The 24,519-nt window shown below is 40.1% G+C and overlaps 1 protein-coding gene across 3 annotated transcripts in view; it reads left to right on the top strand.

The window, feature by feature from the left end:
* Positions 1–19,007, top strand: part of LOC105465404 (lysine demethylase 3A) — a 52,086-nt gene extending 33,079 nt beyond the window's left edge. For all 3 annotated transcript variants that reach the window (XM_011713870.2, XM_024787647.2, XM_011713871.3), the window contains exons 12-26: positions 52–266; positions 3,318–3,470; positions 3,610–3,705; positions 4,031–4,158; positions 5,593–5,788; positions 7,331–7,503; positions 7,864–8,100; positions 9,441–9,612; positions 10,379–10,466; positions 11,151–11,281; positions 15,616–15,735; positions 15,818–15,957; positions 17,176–17,352; positions 17,430–17,564; positions 18,322–19,007. In XM_011713870.2, the coding sequence (XP_011712172.2) occupies positions 52–266; positions 3,318–3,470; positions 3,610–3,705; positions 4,031–4,158; positions 5,593–5,788; positions 7,331–7,503; positions 7,864–8,100; positions 9,441–9,612; positions 10,379–10,466; positions 11,151–11,281; positions 15,616–15,735; positions 15,818–15,957; positions 17,176–17,352; positions 17,430–17,564; positions 18,322–18,402 (2,242 nt within the window). In that variant the 3' untranslated portion in view covers positions 18,403–19,007. The remainder of the gene's footprint in view (positions 1–51; positions 267–3,317; positions 3,471–3,609; positions 3,706–4,030; positions 4,159–5,592; positions 5,789–7,330; positions 7,504–7,863; positions 8,101–9,440; positions 9,613–10,378; positions 10,467–11,150; positions 11,282–15,615; positions 15,736–15,817; positions 15,958–17,175; positions 17,353–17,429; positions 17,565–18,321) is intronic.
* The last annotated feature ends 5,512 nt before the right edge of the window (positions 19,008–24,519 follow it).

The following is a 24,519-nucleotide window of genomic DNA, read 5'->3' on the forward strand; positions in this document are numbered from 1 at the left end:
TGTGTGTGTGTGTGTGTGTGCATTATATCTTTTTTTCCCCTGCTTTCCTAGGTTACAATTCAACAAACATGGTGTGTTGCGGGTAGAAGGATTCTTAACACCAAACAAGTATGACAACGAAGCGATTGGCTTGTGGTTACCTTTAACCAAAAACGTTGTGGGGATTGATTTGGACACAGCAAAGTACATCTTGGCCAACATTGGAGACCACTTCTGTCAAATGGTGATTTCTGAAAAGGAAGCTATGTCAACTATTGAGCCACACAGTAAGAGCATCTCTTAGGGGGTAGGATTTTTGAGCCCAACTTGATTTTTGTTCCTAAGTGACACCTAAGTCCTAATTGCTTGGGTTTTTTTTTTCACCCAGAAGTTTAGATAACTTTGGTGTAATGAGGTTGCAGTTTTCCTTTTGTAACAGGTTTGATCAGAGTTAGCCATCTATTTTTGGGGTTTATTTTGGGCCAATTACCAAAGGAGTGGAACTCCTTTTTTGTTAGGAAAGGTGAAGGTACAGTTACCAAAGGAGTGGAACTCCTTTTTTGTTAGGAAAGGTGAAGGTACAGTTACCAAAGGAGTGGAACTCCTTTTTTGTTAGGAAAGGTGAAGGTACAGTTACCAAAGGAGTGGAACTCCTTTTTTGTTAGGAAAGGTGAAGGTACAGTAATGGTGGATTTGCACAGCCTCACCAGCAGTGCAGGCACACTACAAGGGGATGAGGTCTCAGATTGGTTTATTTTAAAACAAAGGTTCTTAATCATGAATACATTTCAAGGAAAGAAAGAATGGGAAGGCTGACTCTTAGACCTACTGGGTTAGAGTCTGCAGGGCTGGGTCCCAGACATGAGAGTGAGAACAGGTTCAGAATGGAAATGATTGTTAGAGTCAAGGTTTGAAGGGAATACTTGGAGGTTCTAGATGGGCATGTGCTTGTGTCCTCTGCTCTTTGGGAGCACTCTTATGCTGATCTGGCAGCCTGTTAAGCCACAGGAATCAGGGTAGGTGCCATATTAGAGCCAGACCTCCTTCATGACATCTCAAGCTAGGATGTTTGGAGGACGGTACAGCCTCTTCCTGTCCATGTCTCTCTGTGGAAATGAGTTAATCCAGCCAGAAGCACCATGGGGTATCTGTCTTGTAAGCCTCATATTTTCTTCCATCATTTTATCTTTATCAGTGGTTGAAAGTTAAAAGTGAAGCCTTTCCATTCCTCTGGTATGTCTCTTTTTAGACTCTGCTTACCCAAGTATGTTTGAATACAAGCATCCATGCCAGTCTTAAGAATTTTGATATATTACCAGCAACTAACCGAAGCTAGCTTAAGCACAAAAATAACTTACTGAATAGATGTGGATACTCTCTCAGAGTCCAAGGAACAGGACTAGGGCATTCCCAGCTGTAGGAATCCAGAGCTGCCTGGGAGAAAGGGAATTGCGAGTGCCTGGAACAACCAGAGTCATTCTTTAGAATTACTTCATTCTGCTAGGGTAGTGGAGACTCTAAATCAAAAGTCTTATTATACTTTTCCCCCCTGTAGTCTGTTTAAGACAAGCAATATTAGTTTTCCACTTTCAGTAGAGATACAAAGTTTCTTTATTAAATATATTTAAGTAAGAGATGGAAAGAAAAATTCCTAAGTAACTGATCTGGCAGTGGTACATATATTACTGCAATGTGGAAATACCTTTTTGGAATGTATTAGTAACTTTGCTCCTGAATGAGCAGAGCTGTTTTAAGCAAGTGATGGCTTTGTCTTCGATAATGGTGAGTCATCTGAAAAATGTGTTTTTTTTTTTAATATAGAAAAGGCATAGACAGTTATCTTTTAGAACATAATTAAGAAACTCTCCTCCTTGAAGACTTAAATGTGATTAACCTTTCCTCCTTGCCTTTTTGATTATCCTGTTGCTCTTTCTTTTCTCTATGACAAGCTGGTCAGATTGGAGAGAGAAACCCACTGTGAGTGACACTGAAATACGCCACCATACCCAGAAGAGTTTACCTCTGATCCTGAGATTAGGGAGCAGATCTCAACTATTACTACTTTTATTCTGTCTTTTCAGTGACAAATAATCATTAAATGGGTGGCTAAGAGATCTAAGAGTACTTTCTGATAAAACAGTCTAATCCAAGTGTCCAAGATCATAAAATCTCATTTATAAGATGCCTAAAGCTATATGTATTGTGTCCTGTGCTATTACATTATAATGTAATGGCAGAAGTTCATTCAGCAATTGGTTTGATTTTGTATAAACTAAAGCTTGGTCATTTGGATAGTGTTCAGTCTGAAGAAGGAATGAGTTAACCCCAAACTGGATTAGGAAGAAGATGTTCACCGTAGAACAGGAGTGCAGCAGTATTGATCCAGTGTTGTTCAGGAGAGAGACACAGACTGTCTGCCAGGAGTCTCCTAGTCAGGAGACCTTGGGCTTTTCTGTGACCCACAAAAATGTCCTCCCTTTGCTCATATTTCTGAAAGCTTGCTGATACCTGGTTTGGTTCCTTGATCTGGCACTCCTCCATCTGGGGGAAGGGTCCAATGGCCTGTCCTGTTTTGGAAGGCCTCTCTCTCCAGTTATTAGGTCTTGGCCACTGGAACAGAAAATGCTGCTTTGTGGAATCCGGGGTCCTGCCTTAATCTGCTGGATGTTTGGTTAGTGTGAGTCAGTCCTGGGTGCCTGCATCATTTCTGGCACTGGCTAAATCGAATTTCTGACTGACTGGTGAAGGAACTGACCTTGGACCATTGTGCCTGCACAAAGTTAATGTGCAACTCCCTCCAGGCCCACTGAGCACCTTGGAGTTTTTAATGGGCAGTCTGAGTGGATTTAGGGTATCTGAATAACCTGATGCTCTATGAAGATTACTGGGTTTGTGGATCTGAGTAAATTTTTTTTTCCTTTGGAGAAAGCCTGGAACATGCTGCCTTTAAATTCTGAAAGTGACTCGTGACTCAGAGGTTAAGAACCACTGTTATGTGATACCTGTATCTGAGCTCCAACTTGTGTAACTAGTGCTGCACAGTCTGAATAGGGATTCTGCTTGGAGTTCAGTCTCCTGGAGGGAGGTGAGACTGTGCCTGAATATATACAGTGAGAAGAGGCATGAATCTCAAGTACAAATTAAAGTTACTAGGAATGCTGAGGGGATCCAGGAGCACTTCATGGGGCGGAGGACAGCATTTGCAATGAAAGCTAAACAAAGTTAATTTGAAGTCTAAAGTCTAGTCACAGGGAGGAATGACAACAACCCCTACCTTTCATGTTTGATTTCAGAGGCCCTCTCCTTCCAAAGACTAAGTGATTTACTGATTTTTGCAGGACAGGTTGCTTGGAAGCGAGCTGTCAAAGGTGTTCGAGAAATGTGTGATGTGTGCGACACCACCATCTTCAACCTGCACTGGGTGTGTCCTCGGTGTGGGTTTGGAGTATGTGTGGATTGCTATCGGATGAAGAGAAAGAATTGCCAACAAGGTGAGAACCGATTTGATTCTCCTCCAGCCCCTCTACACAGTTAAATCAAGTTTTTTGTTGATTTATGTTTGGTGGGTTTCTTGAAGCATGTGGAGCCAGAGTCTATAAAGAACAGTTACTACAAATCAGTTATTTGCAGGTGCTGCTTACAAGACTTTCTCTTGGCTAAAATGCGTGAAGAGTCAGATACATGAACCAGAGAACTTAATGCCCACACAGATCATTCCTGGAAAAGGTATTTCATGTGCTGCAGTGATTTTCTTTCCCTTTGTCTTGGTTAACTCATGGGGGCTGGTAGTTTGGTTTTACTTTATCACTCGCTTAAGTTTATTTTTGTCCAGAAGTGTATTAAATAATTCCTCCAACACTTTTTGATTAAAGTTTTGTAGGATAATTTTGTAGAAGAAAAGAAAATGTATTTTGTGGAAGGCCTCTGGAGCAGGATGAAAGGGAGGGAGTGGGAAAAGTAATCCTGTGGGGAATGCCAGCTTCTGCTGTGTAACGTTGAGGTTGAAAGTACCTAATACTCTTGTTCAGATGTTTGCCTCTGCCCTTTCTAGCCCTGTATGATGTTGGAGACATTGTGCATTCTGTAAGAGCGAAATGGGGAATAAAGGCAAACTGCCCTTGTTCAAACAGGCAATTCAAACTCTTTTCAAAGCCAGCCTCAAAGGAAGACCTAAAACAGGTATTTACTGCTTATGTTAAATTCACCATCCCTTGTAATTGTCATTTGTCTGTTTTTCAAATAACCCAAGGATTTCTGTCAGTGCGTTTGAAAGGAACCTGGGGATAGTAATCAGTGGAAAGAGAGAGAGAAACAATTCATACATTTCATGTGGCAGTTCAGAGACCTGTTCTGACTTTTCACATTACTTTTGTAGACTCTTCTGTGGCCTCTTTTAGTAGGTTTTACATTTTTGTTTCTTGAAAAAGCAAAAGGTTCTATAGTAGTCTATCTAATAAGTAGCTGTCGAGTTTGTAAAGGGTTTAAAAAAAATTCTGTGTATTTTGCAGAATTAAAATTATTCAGATAAGCCTTAACATTTTAAAAATTACGTAATATATTTTGCCTACATTTATGAAAAGTTGAAGGAAATAATGATAAAATGAACCTTTAGTTGCCCATCATGCAATGTAAAAAATGTTAATTTTCTCAGTCCTCATATGTCTCCTTGGTGGCATCCCTCTCCTCTCCACCATCACATGTGTGCCTTGCTCTCCCTTCTCCTCCTTGTTGCAGTAATCAGTATGCCGCATTGTGTTTAATAATCAGAAATTTACATTTCTATAAAGCTGTGGTGTCATAGGCAGGATGGGAGAGCAGAAGACTTGTAATATTTGGAGTCAGAACTGAATGTGAAGTCTTTTCCTTCCACTTGCTAGTTGTGTTACTTTGGCTAAAGTGAGCTGGTTTCTATGTGGTTCAGCTTCCTCATCAGTAATATAGAAATAATAAGCAGTATTGATGATTGGGCATCACAGAATTATATCATATGTAAAGAGAGGGCCTGGACCACAACAGGAGTTTGGATATTTTTTTTCCTCCTTCTTATGTATGTATAAACTGGCTCTTGTCAGTTTTAAAAATTATTTTCTTCTACAGCAGTCATCTTAGATTTAATTTATGAGTTCTTTTAAGAGCTCCTCATCACATTTTTAAAGCTAAGTCAAAATAGCATTTTCTCTTTCTCTGCATCCCATTTCCTTCTGAAATCACAGCTTTACCTTTCCTGCCTGCCTCATTTATTCATTTTCAACCATGTTTTCTGTGCCTATCCTGGATAGTTCACAGGATGAGTTCACAGGGGAGACAGGCACAAACTGGTCATTTTAAACCAGCATGGTACATAGAGTAATAGGGATATGTACCAGCAGGGGCTGGTAAAAGGGTGCGCGGGGTAATATCTTGCTGTGTTTTAAGTTGCTAACATCTCTTCTACCTTGTAGTTACTCTCTTACTAGTGTGGGATTACTGCAGCTGTGGGGATACCCAGGGCTAGCTATTAGGTGGTTTTGTTCTGGATATTTATCTTACTTGTCGGTCAGCTATTAGGAGAGAATAAAAGAAAAGCTGTCATTCTTCAGCTTATATAAAATCGTCCTTTAATGCTTAACACAGACTTCTTTAGCTGGAGAAAAACCGACTCTTGGTACAGTGCTCCAGCAGAATCCCTCAGTGTTGGAGCCAGCAGCTGTGGGTGGGGAAGCAGTCTCCAAGCCAGCCGGCAGCATGAAGCCTGCCTGTCCAGCCAGCACATCTCCTCTAAACTGGCTGGCAGACCTAACCAGTGGGAATGTCAACAAGGAAAACAAGGGTGAGTGTTTCCTGCTTTCCTGTTTGTTCCTGAGTATTTTAGTCCATTCATGGAAGGACTTGGCAACCTCAGTTGCTGGGAGGACAGTGGTTAGAAGTCCTGTGGAATGGAAAGTGCTTCTCTGGAGTCATCCTGGAACCTGCCACAAATGAAAGTGTTTTTGAAATGCAGTACCAAAGAGGAGTAATTTTGCTGCATTAAAATGTAGAGACTTCTACCTTCTGGCTGTGTTACAGAAGAGAAGAATTGTAGGCCACTTCTTTCATGTAAAGATCTGGGACAAAATTTTAATGAATCAAATTTGACACTGTAAATGAAGGAATATTTGAATGTTAGACTACACCTGAATTTCTGGAAAAACCTTTATATAGCTTTAAAAGTGTGATAAGGAGCTCTTAAAATAACTCATAAATTAGGTCTAAGAGGACTGTTGTAGAAAAAAATAATTTGAAAAGCTAGCAAGAGCACAGCTGGTGAGTTTATACATACCTTAGAAGGAGGAAAAAGAATATTCAAACTCCTGTTGTGGTCCAGGCCCTCTCTTTACATGTGATGTAATTCCGTGATGCTCAATCATCAGTATTGTTATTATTTCTGTATTACTGATGAGGAAGCTGAAGCATAGAAACCAGCACATTTGAGGCGAAGTAAGACAGTTAGCAAGTGGCTGGAAAAGAATTCAAATTTTTCAAGGTTTTTCCAGAAATGAAGATGTAGTCTGACATTCAAAAATATAGAAGAATCATGGGACAAGATGCAAGAAAACATTAAGTAAAATTCAGTACCTGTTTATGATTTACAAAAAACTTAAGAACATTTTTAATCAAGAGTTTAAGCAAAAAAAACTGGAGACATCATAAATAATCATTGAATTTAAAAAAAAATTGTTTTGAGGTTTTTTGAGACGGAATCTTGCTCTGTCCACCCAGGCTGGAGTGCAGAGACACAGTCTTGGCTCACATTGCACTCTACCTCCCAGGTTCAAGCGATTCTCCTGCCTCAGCCTCCCGAGTAGCTAGGCTCATAGATGCCTGCCACCACGCCCTGCTAATTTTTGTATTTTTAGTAGAGATGGGGTTTTGCCATGTTGGCCAAGCTGGTCTTTGAGGTTTTTTTGTTTTGTTTTATTTTAAAAGTTTCTATGTTCAAGACGATATCTATTACCACTTTTTATTAAGCATTGTACTGGAAGTCCTGGTCAGTGCATTGAGGGGAAAAAAAAAGTGTAAAGAGAATGCTGCCAGTATTTGTAGACAGTACAAACAAAAAATCCAAAAGAATCTACATTTACTAAACATTTGTCAGGGTTGCTAGATACAAAGGTCAATTTACAAAATTCCGTTGTACTGGGTAGTTATTGTTTTAACCTCAATGAGGAATCCTTGTCTAAGTAAATCATATCATTCATACTTATCTCCTAAAGTTTTTTTTTTGTTCCAGTAAATAGAAAGCAAGTTCTAAAGTAATTCTGTTTGTAGAATACTAATAAGGGATTTGCCTTTCAGAATATTTTTTCATCTGGATATTTTGGTTTTATTTTAGAAAAACAACCAATGATGCCAATTTTAAAGAATGAAATCAAATGCCTTCCACCCCTCCCGCCTTTAAGCAAATCCAGCACAGTCCTCCAAACGTTTAACAGCACAATTTTGACACCCGTAAGCAACAACAATTCTGGTTTCCTCCGGAATCTCTTGAATTCTTCTACAGGAAAGGTGTGTGTTTGTTTGTTTGGTACTGCATGTTGTAAAGTTGAAAACAGAACAGGAAAAGAGTAGAGAAGTTGGAACTGAAAGTAGAAAGGAGACTGAATCACATACTTACCTTTGTGGGTTCAGAAGGCTTGAGTCATTGGAGGATGGGTTTTATGGGAATATAGTTCTGGGCCAGGCCACTTTCTCATGTTACCTCACTTCTATGAGTTGTCAAGTGGGGACAGGGGATGTGCCTCTTTGCCTGGGGGACCTGGCTTAGAATCTTCTGGATGTGTAATATATACTCATCATTATGGGAATGGGGTTTCTTGATGGTAGGCGAATGACATATTTGAGATTTTTGTTCTTTCTCCAATTCAGACAGAAAATGGACTCAAGAATACACCAAAAATCCTTGATGACATCTTTGCCTCTTTGGTGCAAAATAAGACTTCTTCCGATTTATCTAAGAGGCCTCAAGGACTGACGATCAAGCCCAGCATTCTGGGCTTTGACACTCCTCACTATTGGCTTTGTGATAATCGCTTGCTGTGCTTGCAAGACCCCAACAATAAGAGCAACTGGAATGTGTTTAGGGAGTGCTGGAAACAAGGACAGGTAATGTAGGCCTCCCATCCTCCAGCCCTATTCAGAACCCCCTTCTCAGTTTCTTTGGCAGACTTCTGTCAACCCCACCCCAGCCTTCCCCCACCCCTTCACCTTCTGTTTTATTCTTTATTGTTTAGGTGAATATAATCAGGTCAGGATGTGGCCGTGAGTCTTCCTTTTTAAAGCAGATGGTCCTAAACTGACTTTTCCATTCAGGTTTTTGTTGCTTCCTACCAGTCCCCGTTGGGATTTTGATGAGGGCATCCAGGCTTGGTAATTCCTATGGTAAACCTCAGCAGAGGAAGTGAGAGTGTGACTACAGGCTGATGGGATTTGGGAGATTAGACGCAATGTGGTAGAAAATCATGCACCCCTCTTACCTGAATGGAAAGCCTGTGCTGAAGGCAATTCTAGGTAGGCTGGGGCCGTGTGGTGTCATACAGTCCCCAGGTGCCTGCTTTAAAGGGCAGTGTTGTTGGATCTTAAGTGCTGGTTAATATCTTCAGGAGAATTTCTAGGCCTGCTTCTGTGCTTTCTTGTTTTGGTTCTGTTTTCTGGATCTTTGGCTTCTCTGTTTGGCCAGATAGGGTCTTTGCTAAAGGAACACTCTGCTCTCTTGGACAAGGATTTGGGAGAATTGCCAAAAAGAAATATGTGAGTGTTTAACCAAAAATAAATTTTCAAAAATGTTTTTCTCCATCTAGTGTACTAATAGGATTTGCTCATTTAATCATATATAGACAAGAAACAAAATGATGGGCTGAACAGTGTTTCAGCAGGCTTTCTTGCTTGTTGCCAATATTTTAAAGTTAGACTATTTCACATAAAGTTAAACTATAAAGTCACTTAAAGTTAGACTATTTCATTTAAAGTTAGACTATTTCACATAAAGGTTAGAGCTTCTGGGTTGTCTTAGGCAGCCAAAAGATTTGGCACCCTCACACAGCCAGTAGTAGTGAGGGGTGTCACCGACCATATTCCTGCTTGGCAGTAACAGGCTCAAGTATAGTGAGGTCACCCTGTTTCACCGGTGACTGGTGTCACTGGACACTCCTTCCAGCCCTTGTCATCTTCACAGTCTGTCTTGCTGTGAGTAATGGAAAGGTGATCCTTTCTCCTAGATGCTTACCCATGTAGTTTTGAGAGCAAGAGGTGTGTAAGCAGATGAATGGTGAAGGTTGGAGGTGCTTCGGGAGCTCAGAGAACTAAGCCTAAACTGTCACATCACCATCTGAGATGGAGCACCAGCTCCATGGAAATACACCAATAGCAGTGTGAAGAGGGACTGCCTTCGGGAGTGGGGACAGAGCTGCCAGAGTTCAGACTAAAGTCTTCTTCTCTTCATTTAGCCAGTGATGGTGTCTGGAGTGCATCACAAATTGAACTCTGAACTTTGGAAACCTGAATCCTTCAGGAAAGAGTTTGGTGAGCAGGAAGTAGACCTAGTTAATTGTAGGACCAATGAAATCATCACAGGAGCCACAGTAGGAGACTTCTGGGATGGATTTGAAGATGTTCCAAGTATGTATGAAAGATCTTTTAAGGGGGTTGAGGATGTGAAAGGAGGGAACACAGGAATGGCAGGAGTCTGAGACCCATCAGTGGCAGCCGCAGCATTTTCCAGGATTTTGGAGTTTAAAATTAACATCTCTCCTCCCTTTCCTTGTTACAATGTTTATGCTTTTAAACTCTGAGGCATTATTACCTGTTCTGTTTGTCTTTGTTGTCCTTGGACAGAACATCAGATAGGGTCAATCTCTCTCTCCAAGCAGAATAAGTAATTTGTTCCATGCTGGCCTCAGAAAACTGGGTTTACTAAACACCTGTGACCTTTGATTGCTGACGTGCATTGCTATTGATTAGTTGGGATGCTGCTCACTTCTTCCGGAACTGTAGAGGAGGAGCAGATTGGATCAATGACAGCTGTCGAAACACCACCTACCTGCAGTGGGCAAAAGGGAGCAGCTGAATCTCCCAAGAATGAGTAGCAGCTTAATAAGCTTCTAGGAAAGACAAGGCCCTGACACAAATCTGTTAGTTGGTGATCTTTATTTTGCTGCACCTTGCTGCCTTCTGGGTACAAATGGATTTCTTTACACTGCAGAAATAAAATGGTGGATAGTTGGTAAGAGGGGAAAAATAAGGAGTATACTAAATTTATCAGGTTATGAAAATTTTGCAGAGATAAATTTATTTGTATTGTCGAGGCATAAAATGCTACTTTGTCATTTATTTTGGTCTGTTTCTGAGTTATAAATAGTAACAGTTCATTGTGGTTACCTTTCAGATCGTTTGAAAAATGAAAAAGAACCAATGGTGTTGAAACTTAAGGACTGGCCACCAGGAGAAGATTTTAGAGATATGATGCCTTCCAGGTATGATTATGAAGGTGGGGAGAGATGATTCTGTCCTTGACTTGGTAGGATAGTGAGAAAATAGTTTTCAAGGAAATAACAAAAGTTCTGCAGTTATAATGCTGCTGATTTTTCATTTCTAGTCTGTAGTCATTGGAGGCATGTTTATTTTTAGATGAGATGAAGAAGTGATTGGCTTTTAGGCCTGGCTAATGGAACACCACACATTTTCCGAGGTAGGCCTTACTAGAGAAGAGGCTCACTTTTTCTTACAAGGCTGATTTGGAGGCAGTTGTGGAATCTGATGTGTAAGGGTCAGAACAGTATAGTCACAGCACTGAGTTAGACAAGAAGACATCTATTGGGTGGATCTATTTTCCTGATTGAGCTTGAAACCTTGAAAAGGGTATCATAACTAATCAATGATGTATCTCTAAGCGTAACTTTTTGTCTAGAATTTATTGCTGAGATCTTTTGTCTGAACTGTTACAGCCGATGTTGACACATTTGTGTGTTGTAGGAGAAAAAGAAGACATGTTTGTTTGTAACTACTGTAATTCTAATCTTAAATATTTGATGGCTCTCTCTGTCTACATGATCACAGATGTATTTGTTCCTTTTGCTGTAAAAGGAACAAAACAGGTTACACAATAATGAATTAGAAAAGCAATCTTATTTTGCAAATTCCTGGTTCTGTTGTTCTAGGTTTGATGATCTGATGGCCAACATTCCGCTGCCCGAGTACACAAGGCGAGATGGCAAACTGAACTTGGCCTCTAGGCTGCCCAACTACTTTGTTCGGCCAGATCTGGGTCCCAAGATGTATAATGCTTATGGTAAGGAGGAGATGGCTAACTTTAAACTGGAAATAAAACAACTGAAAATGTTTGGAAAATTGATTTTGTGGGAGGGAAAGGTGGAAAGCACCCATAATCTTAATGCTTAATACAGCCACAGCCTTCATTTTTACGTATTTCTTTTCATTCCCTGGCCACATGTTTATGTATTTCATTTTCATAGTTGCAGTTGTAGGGCATATGCAATTTTGTGTTTTTCCCTTTACTATGCCTAATTTTACGTTGTAAAATCTTTACATGTTACTTAATAGTCTTTAGATCACTTTTAATGGTGTGTGATACATCATTGAAAGAATGTACTTTTGTTAGTGATTTCAGTGTTCGGACATTTAGGTCAATCTGCTAGCATTCTAGCTGTCTTAACATCTGCTACAATTAAATGCAGTGTTCTATATTGGTAAGTAGAAGTTAGTTACTTAGGATTCAAAGTACTCTTTGAATTGTACTTTTATTTTTTTGACATGACTCAATACTAACTGTCTAACAAGGAGGATGCCTGGGATAAAGATTGGTTTCTCCATTTATCAGAGCCTTCTTTCATCATTGTAACTGTGATCTTTATCAGTTTTACATATGGCCTTTAATTATGGCTGGATTCGAGTTGGCCATTTTGAAGGAATTATTTATTGTTGAATGCAGTTCTAATTGTTTGAATATTTCAGTGAATTTTATTTACTCATTTTTACTATTTGGCCCCTACTTTTCCAGTCCTCTTGGAAATTATTTATTTATTCTTCCCATAATTACTTCCATGTCACTTTCCATTTCTAGCCTTAGACCTGTGGGTGTCCTTTTCAAAAAGGACAAGGTCTGTTGTAGTCTTCACCGTGTTCTCCAAAGACTGTTGCGGGAGGGGAGGAGAAGAGGGGCAAAGACTCCAGCCCCACAATTCTGTTATGTTGAGTCAGCTCAGGGAACCACCAGGGGTGTAGTTGGGGACTGTTGTGACAGGGGAGTGTTTTTGTTTGCAAGCTCCCAGCAGTCTCTATGCCCAAGATAGTTCTGCCAGGGTAGGGGTAGAGTGAGAAATGGCGTGTGGGTGAGAAGACCCTGTGGGCACAAGGCCTTTTGCCTGTTCCTCACTTCTCAGGTCTCGGTGAGTCCTCCATGTGCTGTGGGTCTGCAGTGTGCTCTCTTGAGGTCCTGTCCCTCGAGCCCTTCAGAGACTGATTAAAGCAGCTGGTTGGGATCTTGGGCAAACTTATGTATATGAGAGCATTTTTCCAATAAATTTTATCGTGTGATATTGTAGTTTTATCTCCATGCATTATAGAAATCCTGAAGCTTTAAAGGTGGGTATCTGAGAAATTTTCAAAAGAATTGCTTGCGTGGTTTAACTAGCTTGGCAGCAGGTCTTTTCCCCTAGACACTAATAGATGGCAGTGTTACTCTATAAAAGCTTTTCCTATGACAAAAGGGTTCCCATCCAGAAGTAAGCATTCAGGGAATGAAAATAATGAAGATGTGTTCATTATCAAACACCTTATATCTTATTGTAAACATCATTGAAGAGTGGTCTTTTCAAAGGTTGGGTGATTGAGCTGTGACTCTTCAATCAGAGTAAGTGCAAAGGCGCTTTGGAGAGATCATATAATCCAGCCTCTCTTCAGCTCCTGCAACACCCCCCCGCCCATTTTGCAATGAGGACCAGGACTTGAGGACAGTAGAAGGGACATTGACCTGTTCAGGATCTCCAGGGGGCAGCTAGTGGCAGGTCTGAGACTAGTACTTAGATCTCCTAATTTCCAAGCTAGAGCCCATTTTCCTACTCTTCCTCTACTCTAACTCCCCATCACCCAACAGCCCCTACTATTTCAGCTTTTTTCTCCCTTAAAAGTCCATGGTGTTTTGTTTCAGGATGTTTTGTTGTCTAGCACTCCTTTCCTTTTGACCATTATGTTTTTACAATTTTGGTTTCATCTGAGTTTACCATGGTTTAGAGTTTGGTTTTATCAGTGTACAGTTACCCATGACTGGGATCCGATGGACTTCGGGCCAGTGGCTGCACAGCAGTTTTTTCCTTCCTCGTTTTGCAGTGTGGCACTGGCCGGATCAGCAGGCAGCCAGTCCCTGCCAAGGCTTTGCCTCCTAGTCTCCTTTCCTTACTTTTCTTCCCAGCTCCATCCTCTTCCTATTGCCCTTAGTCTTAACCATCATCTTCAAGTTTGTGTTTATCGTTGGCTTATATTTATACTTTTAACATATATACTTGTATTCCTGCACAGTATTCTTTGTTTTTAACCTGCTTTTGAACTTCATATAAATAGAATCGGATTTTTTATATTCATCCATGCTGTCATATAATAATGTATCATCCATGTGTTCATTTCATTCATTTTATTTCTATTACATTAATTTCTTTTTTCTGAAATTGGGCTTTTTACTGTGGAACTATTTTTCAAACACACTGAAAACTTGAGAGTCTGGTAGTGTATTGGGGAAACCCCACCCCCGATATTCAACGTGGGTTCTTTTCTATTTCCCTAAGCGTCGGCTGGTCTGAGAAACAAAGGGGAAGAGTACAAAAGAGAGAAATTTTAAAGCTGGGTGTCCGGGGGAGACATCACATGTCGGCAGGTTCTGTGATGCCCCCCCCAGCTGTAAAATCAGCTGACCAAGATTTATTAGGCGGGAATTTCCTCGTCCTTATAAGCCTGGGAGTGCTACAGGAGACCTAGGCTTATTTCATCCCTTCAACTTTGACCGCAAAAGACAGCCACTCCCAAGGGGGCCGTTTAGAGGCCTCCCTCAGGGACGCATTCTCTTTCTCAGGGATGTTCCTTGCTGAGAAAAATAATTCAATGGTATTTCTCCTATTTGCTTTTGAAAGAAGAGAAATATGGCTCTGTTCCACTCAGCTCACCAGCAGTCAGAGTTTAAGGTTATCTCTCTTGTTCCCTGAACATTGCTGTTATCCTGTTCTTTTTTCAGGGTGCCCAGATTTCATATTGTTCAAACACACATGCTCTACAAACAATTTGTGCACTTAACGCAACCATCACAGAGTCCTGAGGCAGCATACATCCTCCTCACCTTACGAAGATGACAGGATTAAGAGATTAAAGTAAAGAGAGGCATAGGAAATCACAAGGGTATTGATTGGGGAAGTGATAAGTGACCATTGAAATCTTCACAATTTATGTTCAGAGACTGCAGTAAAGACAGGCATAAGAAATTATAAAAGTATTAATTTGGGGAACTAATAAATGTCCATGAAATCTTCACAATTTTTGTTCTTCTGCCATGGCTTCAGCCAGTCTCTCCGTTTGGGGTCCCTGACTTCCCACAACAGTAGTGACTCCATATAACTTATCACCCAGTTATATAAGAGCTTTCAACTTTTTGCCATAATTGTTTCATTGTCTCCTCTCCTTAAATTTTTTCATCATCCCCTCATCTATACTATGATTTCATTCTAATACCAAATGCTTTACCTATTCCTAGGGCTGATATTTCAGCAAGCTGGAAAGAAAAAGTACAACAGGGTTCTGGGGCCCTGGTCCCAAGTTGGAATGAAGAAATGTGCCCTCTCAAAAGTATAGCCCCTCTAAAACCACAGCCCCAGGCAAGCCAGAGATAAAGTCTTCCTCCAAAACAGTATTGCGGGGCGTTTGCAGAGGCCAGCAGGTTAGAAAACAGCTGCTGCTTGCTCACTACAAGCTGTGCTTCTCTCTACTGCCCAGCCTAAGAAGCAGAGTCCTAGTGTTAGAATGGCTTGCCCAAGGTGACTGCAGGGTAAGCTTCAGGATGATTGCTGAGCAAGGTGAGCCTTCTCCTGTGAGCAAGGAATTAGCCACAGACTATGAACACTGGAGGGACTTGTCATTCCGCATCGCTCCTCACCCCTCCTCTTTTACAGTTGAGCGAACCAAGGAATGCGTTGGGCAGTGTTCCTTCTTATACTTGTGATAGCCATTTGAGGTTCCAGGTTTATGTGTGTGTGTGGGTGGGGGCTTTCCCTTGGACTCCCCATCTTGAGTGGTCCTTGGGCTTTGCCTCTTGTCCCAGAGCTCCTAGGCTGTGGCAATAATCAGAGCCTGAGCTCACTTGATTTAGCAGATGTCCTTTTGGCAAATCCCACCTTCAGAAGCCTGCTTTACCACTTCCATTTCCTCCTGTTTTTGGCTTCTGAGTATTCCTTCTTTTCTTGCTAGCACATTGATTGGTTAAAGATTTTTTTTTTGCAATAGTTTGATCCAGAATTTTTATTCTCAGCAGAAGAGTCAATCAGGGACCTACCATCCCCCAGGTAGTGGAAAGACTATGGCAGCCTTTGTTGTCTTCCGTAAACTTAAGGCACTTTGTTTTTGCAGGATTAATCACTCCTGAAGATCGGAAATATGGAACAACAAATCTTCACTTAGATGTATCTGATGCAGCTAATGTCATGGTCTATGTGGGAATTCCCAAAGGACAGTGTGAGCAAGAAGAAGGTAGGGTGCTGAGCATAAAAGGAGGGCTTACTCTTTGAGCCAGGGCCTGTGGTCTGATATTTGCTTTCTCTTCTTGCTCTAGAAGTCCTTAAGACCATCCAAGATGGAGATTCTGACGAACTCACAATAAAGCGATTTATTGAAGGAAAAGAGAAGCCAGGAGCACTGTGGCACATATATGCTGCGAAGGACACGGAGAAGATAAGGGAATTTCTTAAAAAGGTGTGCTTTTTATGGCATGTGTGAACAGAGGAATAGAGAATAGCAATATTACGTTACATGTGGTGAACTGACTGGCTTGGCTAGGGGAACTGTCACGACCTGAAAAGTTAAATCTGTACCTGTCAGATTGAATAGGCTGAAGGTGGTTGCTAAGGAACAAGGATTCTAAATGATTAGGGTTACACTTCTTAAAAAAAGCAGGCCTTGTCTTTTATGGCTGTGTTTTGTGTTAGAGTGCATTTAGAAATTTTTGTTCTCTGCTTTCAAGTTAGTGCATCTGATCATCTCCCAGCATCTATTTGTTTTTACTGCCTTAAGAATCTGAGCACTTCAGAGGTGCATGTATCCTTGGCCCTGAGTGACCATGTTCTTGAGTGAGTTACTAAGTTTGGTTTTGTCCACTCTTATGTAGCAAGTGACCCTACCTGTCATTAGCAGGGGATGCAGGGATTCAGAAGATTCTAGGTTTCCCCTGTAGTTGGCAGGTTTTTTCAGCAAGGGCTATGTGTGGAAATTCTAGGCAACTAGAAAGATGAGACATGTTCAGTTTTAAACTTGTTTGGCACTGAGGCTGCCAGTTGCAACCCAGGTGTCTTTGGCTGATATGCTTCAGTCATTCACGAGTCTTGGATATGAACATTCCTAACCTGTTAGCTGGCCCCAAGTATGTCTTTAACAAGCGTTTGTTTGAATCAAGGTGTTTCTGGCTAAGGATCATTTGGCTCTTGCAGAAAACTGGCTTGGTCACCATATTGTTCCTTTGATATTGTCACTCTGAGTCTCTGCTTTACCAGTTACTGGATCAAGGATAAACAAGTCTAATCTGCAGCTGTCTTCGGGACTGTTTCATAAGTCAGATTAAGTGAAGACAAGTTTCTGATAACTTTAAAACAAGTTCATTTATAAGGAGCCTGAGCCTACTTATGTTTAAAAGTCTAGACTAAAATATTGTTTAAATACAGTATTTACAAACTTACACAGAGCCTGCCAGTCATGGTTTATGGGAACTGACATCAGAGAAGCCACATTTTCCTCGTCCTTCTTCTGTTGGTTCATTCAGCTGAAGTCTTCCAGTACTACTTGTCTTTTTCTGCCAATGGGGGCACTTAAGTTGAAGAAGGCCTGACATTTATGAACTGCCAACACTGTTTAGAGGAAAAAAATGGCTTATTGGGCCTTAGCATGTTACTGTTGCATAACATTTTGGGTGTATTCTAGGTGTCAGAAGAGCAAGGTCAAGAAAACCCAGCAGACCACGATCCTATTCATGATCAAAGCTGGTATTTAGACCGATCATTAAGAAAGCGTCTTCATCAAGAGTATGGAGTTCAAGGCTGGGCTATTGTGCAGTTTCTTGGGGATGTGGTGTTTATCCCGGCAGGAGCTCCACATCAGGCAAGAATCATTACTTTTTCTTTATTCTCTTTATAGTGTGAACTTTTGGGTTACTGATATCACTTGCTGTTTTTCAGGTTCATAACTTGTATAGCTGCATCAAAGTGGCTGAAGATTTTGTTTCTCCAGAGCATGTTAAACACTGCTTCTGGCTTACTCAGGAATTCCGCTATCTGTCACAGACTCACACCAATCATGAAGATAAATTACAGGTAAAAATAGCACCAATTCCTAGCATTCTCTGGCTATGGCTTCATGGCCCATTCTTGACCTTATAAAGAGAGTCAGTGGACTTGGCCATATCATACTTAGTAGCACAGTGAGTTGATGAACTTACTTTATATCTAGTACCACTATCTGCTTAAGTGAGGGAGGAACAAGAGGAAATCTCACCTTGGTTTGATTTGATATTGTTTCGAATCTGTAAGGAACTGTCCCCACAGAGAAAGGCCTTAGTACTGAAAATGAATAGATTTGTCTTCTGATCTTGGCCCAGCTGCCTGTCAGGGGTCATGAACACAGTTCTTAACCTTCAGTGCTGCAGTGTTCTCATCACCCTTAGGTAGAGCAGAACTGAGTCTCTCAGACTGAAAGAGGTCTGAAGGGGTGGTATTTTCAAAAGGATTTCAGTAATGAATTATGTAACATAATTTCATGTTTGGAAAATTAGGGAGAAATAATAAAGCTGTACCTTGGAATTGCCTCTCCCTGTACTCACTGTGAGTAGGTCTACGTGGCATCAAAACCTTTAAAAGGGGGAAAATGAGCTTTTTAAGTTCTTGAAATCATGGGTTTAAAATGTATATGAAATACTGGTCTGAAGGAGCCCAGGGACCTTTACAGTCTTGACATTTCATACGAATATTGAATTTTAAATTCTGCGAGAAGGTAATAAGATTGGAGAAGTTTATTCTTAGTGACAGGTTTCAGATTTAAATGTAAAATGACCATATTTTCTATTATTTTTAGGTGAAGAATGTTATCTACCATGCAGTGAAAGATGCAGTTGCTATGCTAAAGGCCAGTGAATCCAGTTTTGGCAAACCTTAATCTCCCTGCACATTGGAAATGAATTACAGGCAGCTGTTCAAACTCTTCAGGCAGGATTCCTGTGGACTTTTGAGATTCATGTTACCTCATCTTCTTTTTTAAACTGTACCCAACTTGTGAGGGTACTCTGTCTAATGTATATTTCTAGTGTTTACAGACAGTAAATGTGTATATGTAGTAACTATTTACAGAACATGCATCCTTAAACTGTGACTTCTCACCTAGTGCAGAACTTTTACCAGGCTGTAAAAGCAAAACCTCATATCAGCTCTGGAACAATACCTGCAGTTATTCTCCAGCTGTTTGGACAACTTAGATTGGGTTTGTAACTATTAGGAATCACTGCACAGTTTACTTGGGTTGTATTTTGTTTTGTGTCAGAGTCCCCTCTCCCTCATCCCTTAGGGTCCAGAAGAGCAATGGAGGAAGTGACAGCTAATGTTGCAGTTCTTATTGTATGGCATAGGATTGGCATTATATAGCAGAAATCAACTACTGTACAATTTCTTGGGGTTAACCATCTTTAGTTAAATGGAATTTTAATTTAAATGAAGCTTTGCTAATTTTAAGTGTTAAGCATTTTGCATTAAAATATTCATATAATATTTTGGCTCAGTTTATTGGCATTATCCTCTCATTGTGGTTCCAACACAACTTTCTTCAAATGCAGGTGTAATGAATTGCTCCAAGAACTCTTCTCAAAAGTGAAGAAGTTTGATGCTGTAGTGATTTTCTGAGTGATTATTACAAAGCTAACATGGAAATTCCTGCTCAGCCAGGTAGAAACCCTGTCACACTTTGTCAAGGAAACACCACCAATTACATTTAGAAACAGGAATTAACCAAGAAACCAAGTAGTAGTGCCAGGTTAAATGGTTCTAAAAAGGTAAGTAATGAAACACTTTGTCTTCTGGCCCTTCATAATGTAAGTTTATGAAGGAAAATGAAATTAAGTTCTATGACAGTACTACCTAAAATACTCATCTCTGTGAAGGAAAAAAAATTCACAGAGAAGCACCTTTCGTTAACCCACTGATTCTCCTAGGCCACTCTTTCATTTAATTTCTTTAAAAAAAGGAATTAAACATTGAAATCAGGTAGTACATAGACAAACCCTAGAACCTGAGTTTTGTGAGCTGAGTAGGAGGCCAGAGGATCAGTATTAAATTAAAAAACCCATTGCCAAATCTAAGGTCAAAAGATTTGCCCTAATGTTTTCTAGGAGTTTTAAAATTTTAGCTCTTAAATCTTTGACCTATTTGGAGTTAATAATTAAATATGGTGTAAGGTAAAGATTCAATTTCATTTTTTTGAATATGGATACCCAGTTTTCCCAGCAACATTTGTCAAACACTGTTCTTTCCCCCATTGAATGGTCTTGGCACTCTAGTTAAAAATCAATTGATCGCAGATGGGAAAGCATATTTCTAGGCTCTCATATTCCATTGGTCTGTGTATCTGTCTTTATGCCAATACTGCACTGTTCTGATGTCTGCTACTTTGTAGTAAGTTTTAAAATCAAGAACTGTGAGTTCTCCAGCTTTGGTCTTCTTTTTCATGATTGTTTTAGTTAGGGTCACTGGAAATTCCATATGAATTTTGGGGTAGGTTTTTTTATTTCTGCAAAAAACACCATCTGGGTATTGGTAGAGATTGCATTGAACCCGTATGTTGCTTTGGGTAGTGTGTCATCTTGACAGTCTACTTCTTGTAATCCATGAGCATGGGATGTTGTGTTTCCACTTATTGGTGTCTAATTTCTTTCAGCAATGTTTTGTAGTTTTCAGTTGTATGAGTTTTGTACCTTCGTGGTTAAATTTATTCCTAGGTATTTTATTCTTTTTTTGCTATGATAAATGAAATTATTTTTCTTCTTGTATTGCTAGCATTTATAAATGCAACCGATTCTTGGCATTGATTTGTATTTTGCAACTATACATATAAAATCATGCCATCTGTGAACAGGGATAATTTTACTTACTCCTGTATATAATCTGGATACCTTTCTTTTTCTTGCCTAATTGCTCTGGCCAGAATTTTCAGTTCCATGTTAAATAAAAGTAGTGAAAGTGGGCATCCTTGTCTTGTTCCTCATCTTTAGGGGAAAGCTTTCAGAGTGACTTAGCTGTGTATTTTTCATCTATGGCCTTTATACTGTTAAGGAAGTTCTCTTCTATTTTTTATTGTTTTCTTTTTTTATCCTGAAAGGGTGTTGGATTTTGTCATATGTTTTTCTCTGCATCAGTAGAAATCACGTTTTTCCTCCATTCTTCATTCTATTAATGTGGCATATACACTGAATAATTTTCATATGTTGAACCACCTGTCTATTCCGAGGATAAATCTCACTTGGTTGTGGTGTATACTCCATTTAACAGGCCACTGGACTTGGTTTCCTAGTATTTTGAGGATGTCTGCATCTGTAACCATAAGGGTTTGTTGTAGTTTTTCTTGTGGTATCTTTGTCTGAAATTGGTATCAGGATATTGCTGATATATTGAGATATAATTGTTTATAGCAGTCTTTTAAAATCCTTTTTATTTGTGTAAAGTGGGTGGTGGTTTCTCCTATTTCGTATCTGATTTTAGTAACTTCTGCCCTCATCCTCATCCTCTTATAGTCAGTCTAGCTCTAGGCTTGTTAATTTTGTTGGTATTTTTATAGAACTGTCTTTTGATTTTGTTGATTTTCTGTAGTTTTTCTGTTTCCAATTTCATTTATATCCGCTCTAATCTTTGTCCTTTTGCTAGCTCTGGGTTTAGTTTCTCTTTTTTTCTGGTTCCTTAAGGTGTACAGTTAGGTTATTGCTATGGTCTGAATGTTGTTGACTTTCAAAATTCATATATTGAAATCTAACGCCCAATGTAATAGTATTAAGAGGCCGGGCGCGGTGGGTCACGCCTGTAATCCCAGCACTTTGGGAGGCCGAGACGGGTGGATCACGAGGTCAGGAGATCGAGACCATCCTGGCTAACACGGTGAAACCCCGTCTCTACTAAAAAATACAAAAAACTAGCCGGGCGTGGTGGCGGGTGCCTGTAGTCCCAGCTACTCAGGAGGCTGAGGCAGGAGAATGGTGTGAACCCGGGAGGCGGAGCTTGCAGTGAGCCACTGCAGTCCGCCTGGGTGACAGAGCGAGACTCCGTCTCAAAAACAAAAAAACAAAAACAAAAAAATAAGAGGTAGAGCCTTTGGGAAATAAGTTATTAGGGCTTCACATGAACATCATGAGTGGGATTAGGGCTTATCAAAGAGGCTCAAGCAAGTTCCTCTAACCTTTCGGAAATGTGAAAACACAGCTAGAAGGCACCATCCATGAAGCAGAAAGCAAGCCTTTACCAGACACCAAATCTGCTGCTGCCCTGGTCTTGTGCTTTCCAGCCTCTGGGAAACCTGTGGTACTGTGAGCAATACATTTTTTTTTTTTTTTTTTTTTTTTGTAAATTACCCAGTCTTAAGTATGTTGTTATAGGAGTCTGAATGGACTATGACAGTTACTGATATGAAATCTTTCTTCTCATTTAATACAGGTATTTATAGCCGTAAATTTCCCTCTGAGCATTATTTTTGCTGCATCCCCTTTGTTTTGGCATGTTGTGTTTTCATTTTCATTTATCTCAGGTTTTTTTTTTTTTGTTTTGTTTTTTTGAGACAGAGTCTTGTTCTGTCACCAGGCTGGAGTACAGTGGTGTGATCTTGGCTCACTGCAATCTCCACCTCCTGGGTTCAAACGATTCTCCTGCCTCAGCCTCCCGAGTAGCTAGCACTGCAGGTGCATGCCACCATGCTCAGCTAATTTTTGTATTTTTAGTAGAGACGAGGTTTCACCATGTTGGCCAGGCTGATCTCGATCTCTTCACCTCGTGATATGCCCGCCTCAGCCTCCCAAAGTGCTGGGATTACAGGCGTGAGCCATGTCTCAGGTATTTTCTAATTTCTCTTGTGATTTCTTCCTTGACCCTTTGGTTAAGACTGTGTTAATTTCCACATATTTGTGAATATTTTAGTTTTCCTCTGTTACTGATTTCTGATTTTATTCCATCCTGGTTGGCAAAGATACTTTGTATAATTTCAGTCTTTTTAAATTTCTTGAGACTTGTTTTGTGCCCATATGGTTTATGCTGGAGATTGTCCCATTTGCATTTGAGAACAGTGTATATTTTGCTGTTGTTGGGTGGGTCATTCTGTATGTCTGTTGGGTCTGTTTCGTATATAGTGTCATCCAAGCCCTCTGTTTCTTTATTGATGTTTTGCCTGGTTGTCATGTTTGTTATTGAAAGTGGGATATTGAAGTCTGCAACTATTACTGTAGAACGATTTATGTCTTCAATTCTGGCAATTTTTACTTCATGTCTTTTGGAAGTTCTGTTGTTAGGTGCATATGTGTTTATAATTGCATATGTGTTTATTATATATTCTTAATGGATTGGTCCTTTTATCAACATGTAATGTCCTTCTTTGGTGTCTTGAAATCTTAAACTGAAATCTGTTTTGTCTGACAATTATATAGATAACCCCAGCTTTCTAGTGGTTACCATTTCTATGGGCTCTTTTCCATCCTTTTACTTTTAACCTTTTTTTCTTTGTATCTAAATTGTCAGCATATAGCTAGATCATGTTTTTTATGCCTTCAATCTGCCTTTTAATTGGAGTTTAATACATTTAGAGTAATTAGATGACTGACTTCTGCTTTTTAGCTGTTTTCTGTATGTTTTATCTGGTTTTTGTTACTTAAAATCCCACCATTACTGCTTTATTTCATATTTAGTTGAAACTTTGTATTGTACCTCCTTTTCTTTCCTTTTGTGTATATTTTTAAGTTATTTTCTTGGTTATTCCCTCAGGAACTGCAGTTAACATCTTAAGCTTTACAAACTTCAGGAGGTTTTCTTGTTTTGTTTTTGAGACAGGGCCTCACTGTGTCACCCAGGCTGGCACAGTCTTGGCTCACTGCATCTGCCACCTGGGCTCAAGTGATCTTCCCACCTCAGTTTCCTGAGTAGCTGGGACTACAGGCATGCACCACCACACTCAACTAATTTTTTTATTTTTTATTTTTTTGTAGAGGCGAGGTCTCACTGTTGCCCAGAATGGTCCCAAACTGCTGGGCTCAAGCAGTCCACGTGGCCATCTCAGCCTCCCAAAGTGCTAAGATTAGAGGCGTGAGCCATTGTGCCTGGCTTATAAACTGCAATAGTATACAAAAAGTCTGCCCCTATACATCTTCATCTCTGCTTATTTATAGTGTTATTGTCACAGATTACATCTCTGTAGTGTCCATTAACATAGTTTTTTGTTTTTTGTTTTTTTGTTTTTTTTTTTGAGACAGAGTCTTGCTCTGTCGCCCAGGTTGGAGTGCAGTGGCCGGATCTCAGCTCACTGCAAGCTCCACTTCCCGGGTTCATGCCATTCTCCTGCCTCAGCCTCCTGAGTAGCTGGGACTACAGGCACCCGCCACCTCGCCCGCCTAGTTTTTTGTATTTTTTAGTAGAGACGGGGTTTCACGGTGTTAGCCAGGATGGTCTCGATCTCCTGACCTCGTGATCCGCCTGTCTCAGCCTCCCAAAGTGCTGGGATTACAGGCTTGAGCCACTGCGCCCGGCCTAGATTTTCGATTATTTATGCATATTTGCCTTAAGGCAAAAAATAGGAAAAAAATGAATTACAAACCAGAAGTATAACTGGCTTTTATATTTACTTGGAATTATCTTTACTAGTGCTCTTATTACTTTTTTTGTATGACTTTAAGTTAGTCTAGTGTTGTTTCATTTCAGCCTTAAGGTCTCACTTTAGCATTTATTGTGTGGCAGATCTGCTAAAAACAGACTGTCTTCATTTTTGCTTTTCAGGGAATGTCTCAGTTTCTCCTTCATTCTTGAAGGATAATTTCCCTGGAATATAATTAATTCTTCATTGATAGCTTTTTTCTCCCCAGCACCTTAAATATGTTATCCTTACAGCCTTCTGGCCCTCGTGTATTCTGATAAGAAATTACATTGAGGATCCCTTGTATATTATGAGTCACTTCTCTCTTGCTGCTTTAAATTTTTTTTTTTAAGTTTGTGTATCGTGTCTCCTTGTGGATCCCTTTGGGTTTGTCCTGTTTGGAATTGAGTT

Source organism: Macaca nemestrina, chromosome 13 (assembly GCF_043159975.1).
Source record: "Macaca nemestrina isolate mMacNem1 chromosome 13, mMacNem.hap1, whole genome shotgun sequence".
In the NCBI taxonomy this organism is placed as follows: Eukaryota; Metazoa; Chordata; class Mammalia; order Primates; family Cercopithecidae; genus Macaca; species Macaca nemestrina.